General features: G+C 45.7%; 1 protein-coding gene across 1 annotated transcript; it reads left to right on the forward strand.

Moving 5' to 3' along the window:
* Nucleotides 1-8,827: 8,827 nt before the first annotated feature.
* Nucleotides 8,828-12,488, forward strand: LOC137302206 (probable G-protein coupled receptor 139). The gene is made up of 2 exons (XM_067971865.1): nt 8,828-8,924; nt 11,593-12,488. The coding sequence occupies exons 1-2, from the start codon at nt 8,828-8,830 to the stop codon at nt 12,486-12,488; spliced, it is 993 nt and encodes a 330-aa protein (XP_067827966.1).
* The last annotated feature ends 901 nt before the right edge of the window (nt 12,489-13,389 follow it).

Raw genomic sequence — 13,389 nt, forward strand, 5'->3', positions numbered from 1 at the left:
AGTGTCAGGGGTGTGCGGGAGTTGGACATTGTCCGTTGTTGTTATCAGTGTCCTGGGGCTCTCAGTGCTCTGAGGTTCAGAGCACGTCGGGGGATCAGTGGCCGTGGGAGTCGTCAGTATCCGGATGGTCAATGTGCGTGTGGTATCACTTTCTGTGGGGTTTAGTCATCAGGGGTGTCAGTGCATCAAGGGGAACTGTGCCTGGGATGAGTCAGTTTCCTGCAGGCTTTCACCATCCAGGGAGCAGGTGGGGCGTGGTGGTGCTCAGTGTGCTGGGCGGGGGGGGGGGGGGGGGGGGCTGCAGTTTCGGGTGGGTGATGTTAATATCAGCGTGGGTGCATCATGATCCCTGGGGTTCAGTGACAGGGTCAGGGTAAGGTGGCGTCATGTCTGTGAGGAGGTCAGTGTCTGGGCGGGGGGCGGGTTGGGGGTTGTGCTCTGTGCCTGGAAGGGAGAAATGTCCGTGGTGATCATTGCCTGTGATGTGACAGTGTCTGGAGGTGGGGTTCAGCGTCCGGGAATGTGTTCAGTGTCGAGGGCGTCTGTGCCCTGGTGGGGGTCAGTGTCTGGGGAGATAATTGCCTGTGGGGGGACAGTGAGTTCCCACGGGGGTGGGTGGGGTGGGGTGTTGGTCAGTATCCGGAGGGTGTCAGCGTCCAGGGAGGGGATCAGGGTCGGGGTGGCGGGTTCAGAATAGACAGATGGAGCTTATGATCTGAAATCTGGACAAGGAGTTCAATCATTGTATGCGCATTCCATGGTGTAATGGTGAGCTCGGGACTCTGACGCCAGAGCTCCGACTTCGAAATCGGTTGGGCATGTTTTGAATCAATCCCTACGTTTCCCATGCGGAAGGTGTTACTTTTTGAAATGTGTACAGTAGTTGTCTCTTGGTGCAGGTCTGCTGCTGCTTTTATTCCACAATCTCAGTCTTCTACTCTCGGGTCCACTACCGCTCTGCAGGAAAAGTTTGGAAAAGCAATGCAAAGCAGCACCTACTCTCTGCCTCCCACCTCCGAACTAATTCCCTGCACAGTCAACACGTTGCCTCCAATACCATGTACTCTCATTATTGCTAGCAGTCTCCTTTGTCTCTTATGCACAGTTTAAGCCAAGGATTTCCAATATACAATGGATCGAATGCCTCTGCTGGACTTTGCAGACAAACTTACCCAGAATGCCCAGCTTTGATTGCTCTTTTACGAACGTTGGAACAGGAGGAGGCCATTCAGCCTCTCAAGCCTGTTCTGCCATTCAATGAGATCATGGCTGATCTGTATCCTAACTCCCTTCACCCGCCTTTGCTCCATATCCCCTAATACCTATGGCAAGAACAATCTATCGATCTCAGGTTTAAAGTTGTTGATTGAGCAAGCATTTACTGTTTTTTGTGGGAGAGAGTTCCAAACTTCTCCCACCCTTTGCATGTAGAAGTGTTTCCTAACCTCTCCTGAATGGCCTGGCTATGGTTTTACGGTTATGTATTCTTGCCTTAGAATCCCCACCAGCGGCAAAACTTTCTCTCCATCTGCCCTATCAATTCCTTTCAAAATTCTAAAAGGTTCAATAAAATCGAGTCTTAACCTTCTATATTGCAGGGAACGCAAGCCTCGCCTTGATTGGGCCGACTCCCCCTCGATGACATTGGCTGCAATGAAACATTCAGAATGGCCACGTTTAGTCTTTGACAGTTTTATTTTTCCTTCAATTATTATAGAATCATAGAATCGTTACAGCACAAAGGGTGGCCATTCGGCCTCTCGAGCCTGTGCCGGCTCTTTGTCATAGCAATCCAGTTAGTCCCATTTCCCTGCTCTTTCCCATAGTCCGTCATTTTTTTTCCTTCAAATATTTATCGAATTCCTTTTTCAAAGTCACAATTGAATTTGCTTCCAACACCGTTTCAGGAAGAGCATTCCAGACCAATACCACTCGCTGCGTAAAACATGATTTTCCTCACGTCACCTTTGTATTTATATGTTTATTCCCTTTAAAAAGTTATTAGTGTATCAGTTTAGACCTTCCTTTCAGGCAGTGCATTCCAGATCATAACAACTCACTGCTTAACGACAATCTTCTCATCACCTCTCTTATTCTATGCCAAGTACTTTCAATCTGTGTCCTTTGTTTCCCAAACTTTCTGCCACTGGAAGCAGTTTCTCCCTATTTATTAAAACCCTTCTTGATTTTGAACAACTCGATTAAGTCCTATCTTAATCTTCTTTGCTCCAAGGAGAACAACCGCAGCTTCTCCAGTCTCTCCACATAACTCAAGTCCTTCATCCTTGCTGGCAATCTAGTAGACCTCGGCTGTACCCTTTCTAGTGCCAGAACATCCTTCCTAAAGTAAATGCAGTTAAGATACAGATCAGCCAAATTAATCGCTGAATGGCCTCCTCCTATTCCGAAGTTCCAAAATGAAACCAACTGTGCCAATCTTGCCCCACGAACTGTGGGAAAGCATTCCATTGTGCGCTCCTTGTGCAAGGACATTTCTCCAAAACCCTTCCAAACTCTCTAATTGTCATGTCTTAAACCGTTGCCTCCACAATAGAGGAAATACTCTTTCCCTATCCACTCCATTAAAATAATTCATGATATAAATCATCTCTTTTAGAATCATAGATTATAGAATCATAGAAGTTTACAACATGGAAACAGGCCCTTCGGCCCAACATGTCCATGTCGCCCAGTTTATACCACTAAGCTAGTCCCAATTGCCTGCACTTGGCCCATATCCTTCTATACCCACCTTACCCATGTAACTGTCCAAATGCTTTTAAAAAGACAAAATTGTACCCGCCTCTACTACTGCCTCTGGCAGCTCGTTCCAGACACTCGCCACCCTTTGAGTGAAAAAATTGCCCCTCTGGACCCTTTTGTATCTCTCCCCTCTCAACTTAAATCTATGCCCCCTCGTTATAGGCTCCCCTACCTTTGGGAAAAGATTTTGACTATCGACCTTATCTATGCCCCTCATTATTTTATAGACTTCTATAAGATCACCCCTAAACCTCCGACTCTCCAGGGAAAAAAGTCTCAGTCGATCCAACCTCTCCCTATAAGTCAAACCATCAAGTCCCGGTAGCATCCTAGTAAATCTTTTCTGCACTCTTTCTAGTTTAATAATATCCTTTCTATAATAAGGTGAGCAGAACTGTACACAGTATTCCAAGTGTGGCCTTACTAATGTCTTGTACAACTTCAACAAGACATCCCAACTCCTGTATTCAATGTTCTGACCAATGAAACCAAGCATGCTGAATGCCTTCTTCACCATCCTATCCACCTGTGACTCCACTTTCAAGGAGCTATGAACCTATACTCCACGATCTCTTTGTTCTATAACTCTCCCCAACGCCCTACCATTAACGGAGTAGGTCCTGGCCCGATTCGATCTACCAAAATGCATCACCTCACATTTATCTAAATTAAACTCCATCTGCCACTCATCGGCCCACTGGCCCAATTGATCAAGATCCCGTTGAAATCCTAGATAACCTTCTTTACTGTCCACAATGCCACTAAACTTGGTGTCATCTGCAAACTTACTAACCATGCCTCCTAAATTCTCATCCAAATCATCAATATAAATAAAAAATAACTGCGGACCCAGCACCGATCCCTGAGGCACACCGCTGGTCACAGGCCTCCAGTTTGAAAAACAACGCTCTGCAACCACCCTCTGTTTCTGTCGTCAATCCAATTTTGTATCCAATTGGCTACCTCACCTTGGGTCCCGTGAGTTTTAACCTTATGTAACAACGTACCATGCTAAAGTCCATGTAGACCACGTCTACTGCACAGCCCTCATCTATCTTCTTGGTTAAATGACCACTTCGCCTTCTCTGCCCCAGTGGGAAATCTCAGTCTCTCAAGTCTGTGCCCAATTATAGTTTTCCATTCTTGACATATGTCTTGGGGAGGGGGCTGGCCAGTGTCCGGCGAGGTGGGATCAGTGTACACGGCGGGTTTAGTGTCCGTTGGGGGGATTGGACTGTGTCTGGGGATCAATGCTCCTGGGGATTCAGTGTCCTGGGGGTCAGTGCCCTGGGATTGTCAGAGTCGCGGGGTGGAGCGTCAGAGCCTTGGGCGGGGTGGGGTGGTAAGTGCCCGGGGGCCCGGTGGAGATGTCAGTACCCCGGGGTCTCGTTCCTCAGCCCGACAATGTCAATACACAACTGACCCCTCGCGGCTACTGGCAAACATGTCCCGCCAGCAAAACTGCAAGCACTGGACAATTCTGCCCTTCCAATTTGGCTCGGCCCTGTCTCGTCCATAACTTCAGTTTCCCCTCTTTCTCCTCTGCTAATTATCGATGCTTGAGCAAACACACAGCTGAAGAAAAGGGAAGGTCTGTGATAGGGTAGAGGGTAAGAGTGATTAAATGACAAAAGCGATGATGGTGCAAGGCAAGGAGGGTTTTAATGGGACAAGTTAAGAAGGAAAAGATCGGTATGGAGTGGCTGTAAATAGCAACATCAGCAACATAATGAGCAGCTGCAGTCCAATAAATCACAAATATATATATTGAAAAAAATGGGAGCAGTGGTTATGGTCTAAAGTTATTGAAATCGATGTTGAGTCCCGAAGGATGTAAAATGCCTAATCGAAGGACGAGGTGCTGTTCCTCGAGCTTCCGTTGAGCTTCATTGGAACAGTGTAAGAGGCCGAGGACAGAGAGATCAGAGTTGAAGTTAATGGAGCGATTAAAATGGCAAGCGACCGGCAGGTCAGGGTCACGCTTGCTGACAGAGCGGAGGTGTTCAGCAAAGCGATCACCCAATCTGCGTATGTTCTCCCCAGTTTGGAGGAGACCGCAGCATGAGCAATGAACACAATACACTAAATTGAAAGAAATGCAAGTAAACCGCTATTTCACTTGGAAGCAGTGGTTTGGGCCCTGGACGGTGGGAAGGAAGGAGGTGAAAGGGCAGGTGTTGCATCTCCTGCGTTCGCACGGGAAGTTGCAGTGGGGAGGAGAGGTGGTGTTGGGGGTGATGGAAGAGTGGACGAGGAAGTCACGGAGGGAGCAGTTCCTCGGGAATGCTGAAGGGGGAGGGGAGGGGAAGATGTGTTTGGTGGTGGGATCGCGCTGGAGGTGGAGGAAATGGCGGAGGATGATAAGTTGAATGTGGTGGTTGGTGGGGTGGAAGGTGATGGCAAGGGGGACCCTATCATGGTTCTGGGAGGGCGGCGAAGGGTTGAGAGCAGATTTGCGGGAAATGGAATGGACACGATCGAGGGCCATGTCAACTACAGTGGTGGAGAATCCTCAGTTGAGGAAAAAGGAAGACATATCAGAAGCATCGGTGTGTATGTGACATCATCAGAAGAGATGCGACTGAGATGGAGAAACTGGGAGAAGGGATTACAATCCTTACAGGAAGCGGAGTGGGAGGAATTGTAATCAAGGTAGCTGTTGGAATCGGTGGGCTTGTAATGGATATTGGTTGACAGCCTATTCACGGAAATGGAGATAGAGAAGTCGAGGAAGGGAAGGGAACGTTCGGAGATGGACCGTCTGAAGGCGAGGGAAGGGTGGAAGTTTGATGTAAAGTTGATGAAATTTTCTCGTTCGGGGCGAGAGCAGGAAACGGCACTGATACAGACATCAATGTACCGGAAAAAAGTGTTGAGGGTGGGGACCTGAGTAGTTCCACGTAACCCACAAAAAGGCAGGCAGAGTTAGGACCAATATGGGTTCCCGTGGCAACACCTTTTATTTGGAGGAACTGAGTGGAGTCAAAAGAGAAGTTGTTCAACGTAAGAACAAGTTCAGTCAGATGGAGAAAGGTGGTAGTGGATGGAAGAAGCGGAAGGGCCGCACTTCGTCATGGTGGGGGATGGAAGTGTCGAGCGACTGGACGTCCATGGTGAAAAAGAGATAGTTCGGGACTGGGAACTAAAAGCTGTTAATGTGGCGGAGGGCGTAGGAGGACACGTGGAAGTCGGAAGAGATTGAACAAGGGGAGAGAAAATAGAGTTGAGCTGGGAAGAAATAAGTTCCGTGTGGGATGAACAGTCTGAAATGATGCGTTTCCCGGGACAGTCCTCTTCGTCGATCGTGGGAAGGAGTTCGAAGCGAGCTATGCCGGGTTGGGTGAATATGAGGTTAGATGACGCGTAGGGAAGATCTCCGAGGACATGAGGTCATTGACCGTCTGGGAAAGTATGGGTTGATGTTGGACGGTGGGGTCATGGTCCAGGGGAAGGTAGGAGGAGGTGTCGGAGATTTCTCGTTCAGACACCACAAGTTGGAGGTTTGTTCGCCACGCAACAACAGCGCTGTCCTTTTCAGCAGGTTTAATAACAATGTCAGGGTTGGACCTGAGAGAATGGAGTGCTGTAAGTTCGGAGGGAGGTAGGTTAGAGTGAGTGGAAGAAGGAGAGAATTTGAAACGGCCGATGTCACGCCGGCAGTTCCGAAGGAAAAGTTCCAGATAGGATAAGAGGCCAGATGAAGGGGTCCAGGTGGAACGAGAATTCTGAAAAAGGGAGAAAGGGTCCGCTGAGCGTGGGGAAGACTTCTGTCCAAAGAAGTGGGCGCGGAGGCAAAGGCGACGGAAGAACAGCTCAGCAACGTGTTGAGCTCGAAATTCATTGAGGTGGGGGCGTAAGGGGATGAATTTAATATCTGCGTTTAAAAGGGCGGTTTTCTGCGATCACCAGCCTATTTATCTGGGCTCACTGGCGTTTACTTGGATCATCATCGTATATCTACGTTTATCGAGATTCACTGGCACCACCAGCCTCTGTATCTCGGTTTATCGGGGTTTACTGAGATCACCAGCCTCTATATCTGGGTTTATGTGGGATTACTGGGTTCACCAATCTATATATTTGGGTTGATCAGTGTGCTGGACTGGAATCACCAGCTTATATATCTCGGTTGACCGGATTTACTGGGATCACCAGCTTATGTATCTGGGTCTATCAGAGTTTACTTGGGTCACCAGTTCATATATCTGGGCTTATCGGGTTTACTGGGATCACCAGCCTATGTATCTGGATTCATCAGTGGGTTTTCTGGGATGATCAGTCCATATATTTGGGTTTATCAATAGATTTACTGGGATTACCAGACAATCTACCTCGGATTATCAGGGTTTATGGGGGTCACCAGCCTATATATAAATATATAGATTGATTGTGGTTAACTTTGATCACCAGCGTGTATATCGTAGTTTATTACCGATTACAGTGATCAACATGGAGTCATAGAATCAAAGGAAGATTACAGCATGGAAGGAGACCATTTGGCCCATCGAATCTGTGCCAGCTCTAAGCAAGACCGATCCAGCTAGTCCCAGTCCTAAGTCCTGTTCCCGTAGCCCTGCATTTGTTTCCCTTTCAAGTTCTTATCCAGTTCCTTTAGAAGGCCATGATTGAATCTGCCTCCACCACCTCCTGGGACAGTGCATTCCAAATCCTAACCAATCGCTGTGTAAAAAAGGTTTTTCCTCATGTCACCCTTGGTTCATTTGCCAATCACATTAAATCTATGTCCTCTGGTTCTTGATTCTTCCACCAATGGGAACAGTTTCTCTCTATCTGCTCTTTCTGGACTCTTTATGATTTTGAATACGCCTATCAAATCTTCTCGCAACTGTCTCTGTTCCAAGGAGAATGACCCCAGCTTCTCCAGCCTATCCATGTGACTAAAACCCCTGAAATCATTGTGGTAAATCTCTTCTGCACCCTCCCTGAGGCCTTCACATCTATCCTAGAGTGGGGTGCACAGAACTGGAAACAATAGTCCAGTTGTGGCCGAACCAGTCTTTTATACAGGTTCATCATGACTTCCTTACTTTTGTATTCTGTGCCGCCATTTCAAAAGCCCAGGATCCCGTCTATTTTTTAAGACTTTTTCTCAACTTGCCCTGCCACCTTCAGCGATTTGTGCACATATACTCCGAGATCTCTCTCTTTCTGTTTATATTGCATTTCCTCGTTCTTCCTATCAATGTGTATTACTTCGCATTTTCTGCGTTAAATTTTATCTGCCACGTGCCCGCCATGCCACCAGCCTGCCTAGATCCTCCTGAAGTCTACCACTATCCTCCTCACTGTTTCCTACCCTTCCAAGATGTGTGTCATTTGCAAATTTTGAAATTGTGGCCTGTACACCCAAGTCCAAGTCATTTATATATATAAAGAAAAGAAGTGGTCCCAGAACCGACCCGTGGGGAACACCAATGGACACCTCCCTCCAGTCCGAAAAACAACAGTTCACCACTACTCTTTTTTCCCCCTGTCACTGGGTTTATCACGGTTTGCTGACACACCAGGCTACATATCTGGACATATTAGTGTCGGGGCTTGTCAGGTTTTCCTGCAATCCCAGCCTATATATAGGATCATTGAGATCAACAACATGTATCTCTGGTTTATTCGGGTTTGCTGGGTTCACCAGCCAATATATCTGAGTTGATCAGAGTTTACTGGGATCACCGGCCTGTACATCTGTATTTATCGCGGTTTACTGGGATTACCAGTTGATATATCTGGGTTTTGCGGGGTATGTTGGTACCGCCACTCAAAATATCTAGGTTTTTCGTGCTTGCCCAGTATCACCAACATATATATTTATGTTTTTCGTGGCTATTCACGTCCCCAGGAAGACAAGTTCTGAAGTAGCTCCTGTGTACACAGCGTGTTTGTTCAGTGACTGTAATTAAACCCAGTCAGCGCGGGACTTCATTTTCCGAACGGTTGAATTCGCTCTGCTATAATTAAGGAAAATCCGCTCAATGTGTCAATCGGAGAATTGATCCCAGCACCAGGACCAACCACCGAATCATCGCTTCTGACTGAAGGGGAAATAATGTCTCTTAGTTTTATGATCAAGCTCCAGATTCTATGGGCGCTTTATGATATACAATTGATTTACTACCCCATCCTGGCTGCGTTCGGTGTCCCGGGTAAGTTAATATCTGCACCTGGTACTTCAGGAAGCCGAGTTTATCTGTTCGCGGCGTCTTAATCCGCCTGTTCAGCTCTTTATTTTATTACTCTCCCTACATTACAACAGTGACTACACTGCAAATTTCATTGGTTGTAAGGCACCTTGGAAGGTTCTAAGTTTATGAAAGACGCCATCAAAATGCAATTCTTTCTTTCTTTCCATTGCTCTTGTGTGTTTAATAATGGCCCATGGTCCACTGATGTGAATTCTCATTCATTGGTGTCAGTTCAATGAAAAGTGTGGCCTAAGTGGTCATTATTAGTCCCATTCCATGCGATCTTATTAAGATCCCGGTCTTCTTTCAGACTACAACACACGTCATGTGACTGGATCTTTCTGTTCATTAAAAGTGTGCATTCTGCTGTAAATACTGAGTCCGACTGACAAGTGAGAAACGTTTTATGATCTCACACGGTCTGCAATTTCGGCTGGATATATTTAGTTATTTAGTTGTACAGATGAGTCCAACCAGATAAATGACCAATGCATTTATGATCCAATCTGGTTCAACTCTCTCGCTTTCCACCGCTTCATGGTTTACATTGGTGTCACTGTCTCTGAATGGTTAAATTAGAATGGTTCAGTGAGCTACTATTAATTTTATTCACGTCATTTAATGGATTTATTTCTAATAATTATTCTTCATTAACAATCTAATCCCGTGCCCGCTTGGTACAGTGCTTCGTTTCTCTGATCAGGACCCACAATCAATGTAAGGGGCGTATTCTGATAGTGAAACTCATTCAATATTTTATGCGGCATTTTCCCTATATAAATTGGAAGTTTATTGAATTCGCACTGCGGAAGCGAAATAGCAAGATTAACACTATTTGACTAGAATTCAGATCGATTTGTAATCACAGGTTGGTTTGAAGGATTAGGGAGAACTGAGGACAATTATTTTCACCCAGAGGGTGATGGGAGTCCGGAACTCGCTGCCTGAAAGGGTGGTAGAGGCAGAACCCTCAACTCATTCAAACAGTATAGATTTGCACTTGAAGTGCCGTAACCGACATGGCGACGGACCAAGTGCTGGAAACTGGCATTCAGCTGGTTAGTTCGGTTCGACCGGCACGGACACGATGGGCCGAATCGTCTCCTTCTGTGCCGTAACTTTCTATGATTCTATGATTCTATGGTGTATTATATTACCAGTAATATTATTCCACGATTTAATGTAAATGCTCGTTGTTATAAATGTTACCTGTAATATAATTAGAAAACTTGCCTGCAAAATTAACGAAATTATATTATCATTTTCTACATTTGTATTGTTTGGTGCGGAGCATCACACATGACCCTGAATATTCAATTGCCGATCATGGAGCTTAGCTCGACTGTAACTCCTGTCATCCAATGATTGACCATTGGGAATCAGGGAACAGAGTATCAGATTGGGCCTCACTTCCAAAATATAAAACGAACAGGGATTGAAATATTTAGTATTTTAGACCAGGAGCAGAAAACTGGAATAATTATCTCAGGGCTAGATAATGTGGGCCACGACAGGCTGTTTCCGTTTCACCTTGTCCAGAACAACAGGACAGTAGCGGGCAACGCCTGCAATTGAAGGGTGAGTTGGGGCGTGAAGTCAAAAGTAAGCTGCAGAAACAATATTTCTGTGTTTGAGCAGCCAATCTATGGAACAGGCTCCTTAGGGAGACGGTGGAAGCAGTTGGTATTGATTCATTAGTGAGGTTTCTTTCAGAAAATAACATTTTGGGTACAGTAGATGAGTAATATGAAACATGACGTCTGCTAAGTGTAACATGATGGGCGGGGGGGTGTGGCTGGTCGAAAGGTGGTTTTGGATCTATGGTTCTCAAACGTTTCTAAATATGAGGATTTCCTCACCTCATGTCTGGGTCTGTTGTACATTATTTGTCAGAGATTGATTGCTATGATTTATCGACAACCCCTTTATCGTTGTATCATGCGACTACCGGGAAGGTAGAAGGTGCACTCAATGGACCTTGGTGTTTTTTAATCTTGCAATTCCTCTGTTCCAATATTCCTGTCTCTCACGTACATTAATACATTGGATGGGAGGGTTTGATTTGTGTCATTGCACAGTTGCTCTCAATGGCTTGAACAAGTGACCATCGTCAATGTATGAGCACAGACAATGGGTGTTGTTAGCTCACTATTCCATTCAAAGGTTATCAGCGATTCCACCATTCCTTTTTCTCCCTGGGCCCTTTTATCCCTTCCCCAGCTCGAGACATTAAATCCAGATATCACACCAACAGCTGACACACACACACACTGCAATTCAAATACGCAAACATCTGACCTTTTATTTCCCCCGCTGTCTCAAGTGTCGGTGAGGCTCTCGCTTTCCGTTTGGTTACTTTTGTATTCATTCTCGACTAAGTTTCTGTTTTCAACCATGTTTCATTTGATCCCGTTGCTTCACTTATTTGCCGAAGCCCGTCACAGCTAAAATAATCGGATTCCATCATTGGAGACAAAGTCAAGATGCAAATTCTTAACGCATTTAAGGTTATTATGAAAATCATTATTGCCCCATGTTCTATAAGCTGCTCCTTTATTTCACTGGAAATGCATCAAATTAGTGTTTTTCCTGAGTCTGGTGAATCATTTCCCTGTTTCGCTTTTTACAGTTAACGTGGTGACGATTGTGATCCTGTCTCGGGGAAAGTGCGGTCTCTCCAAATGTGTCACTCGCTACCTGGTGGCGATGGCAGCGGCAGATCTACTGGTTGTTATCTTCGATCTGATATTAAGGCAGGTTCCGATTATTTATTGGGAAAAATTTAGATTTCTGTGGTACGTTGGACTGTGTAATATGCACGCCGTCCTGCTTTATGCAGTCACGGACTGTTCTGTTTGGTTCACGGTCACTTTCACCTTTGATCGATTTGTGGCCATTTGTTGCCAGAAGCTGAAAACTAAATATTGCACCGAGAAGACGGCGGCTGTGGTTCTCGGAACAGTTACTGTGCTGAGCGGCTTGAAGAATATTTTCTGGTATTTTCTGTATAGAAATGAGTATTGGCTTAATAACAGTCCCTGGTTTTGCCGCGTGACACCCGAAGTATCTCGTTCCCTGGCCTGGGCTGTCATTGAATTGAAGCATTATATTTTCACGCCATTTATTCCATTTCTTTTGATTGTACTGCTCAATGTATTAACGGTCAGACACATTGTAGTGGCCAGCAGAGCCCGCAGGAGAATCCGGGGTCCGAGCAGTGGGGATAGTTCCAGTGACCCAGAGATGGAGAACCGAAGGAAATCTATCGTTGTACTGTTTGTTATATCAGGGAATTTCATCCTGTTATGGGTGGTGTTCATGGTGTGTTCTATATTGAGGCGGTTGGATTATTTGGGATATCCTGTTCCCCTGCCCACATTTCTGCGAGAAATCGGCTTCATGCTCCAGCTCCTGAGTTGCTGCACGAACACTTTTGTTTATGCAGTGACTCAGAGGAAGTTCAGAGAGGAGTTGAGGAATGGAGTGAAATATCCCCTCGCAATGATGGTCAAATTAATTAGATGAGAAGATCTCACACTTTCTTACATTCTCAGGTATTTTTGTTTCATATTCTGTTGAATCTAATATTGGGCGTATTTAACTCTTAATATTTTGTGAAACATTTCACACTCTGCTCCCGTCTTAAAAATAAGTTAATGTCGCCATTCTTCACGATATAGGACCCAGATATGATCTAACTACAGATGCGGTTTGAACGTGTAATTGCCCTGGAGCGATTAGCTGCTTTAAACAGTCCTGTGCTCAACACGCAGTCCGGGGTGTTTTGGGAATGACCCCTTGTTGTGATTATTTCCAAAAAAATAATCCACTTGTGCACAATGTCCGGTCATACAGAGGATGTTTAGTACCTCAGTGTCGGTAAGTTTCTCTGATCTCTGGCACTCTTTGAAGGAAGCCTTTGTGAATAACAAGATAGAAACCAGAAAACAGTCAAGGCAGCAGGTAGACTGTGGATGCTATTAAACTGTGCACCGTCACTGAGACAAATAGAGAAAAATAATCAATGTTACTACATTAATTCTAATCAACTCGTGCGCCTTAGTCTAAGTGTGTTCCATTTATTTGTCACAGTTTCCATGCAGATGTTGAACTAATTTCATCGAATCGTGTTCAGTGTTCTGTATCTTTTACCTGTGGTTGAATAAAGCAGATTGTGAATCGGACTAAAAGATGCTTAGCCCAGTGATAACTTGGTCCACCGTTACAGGGATTGTAAGAGGACAAATAGATCTGTAGCAGATCAATATTGCTCCACTCCCGGGACCAGGTAAAGCACAGTTCCGTATTCCAGTACTGCACACTGAACCGTCCCGGTACAGCACTCTCCCCGGTCCTCGTACAGCACACTCCCGGGTACCTATACAGCACACTTGCGGGTCCCGGTATAGCACATTCCCAGGTCCCG

The sequence above is a fragment of the Heptranchias perlo genome, chromosome 35, assembly GCF_035084215.1.
Source record: "Heptranchias perlo isolate sHepPer1 chromosome 35, sHepPer1.hap1, whole genome shotgun sequence".
Taxonomy (NCBI): Eukaryota; Metazoa; Chordata; class Chondrichthyes; order Hexanchiformes; family Hexanchidae; genus Heptranchias; species Heptranchias perlo.

Coding starts and splice junctions, on each gene's coding strand:
- LOC137302206 (XM_067971865.1), top strand. CDS start 8,828: ATGTCTCTTAGTTTTATGATCAAGCTCCAGATTCTATGGGCGCTTTAT. Junction 8,925..11,592: donor GGCTGCGTTCGGTGTCCCGG/GTAAGTTAATAT, acceptor CGCTTTTTACAG/TTAACGTGGTGACGATTGTG.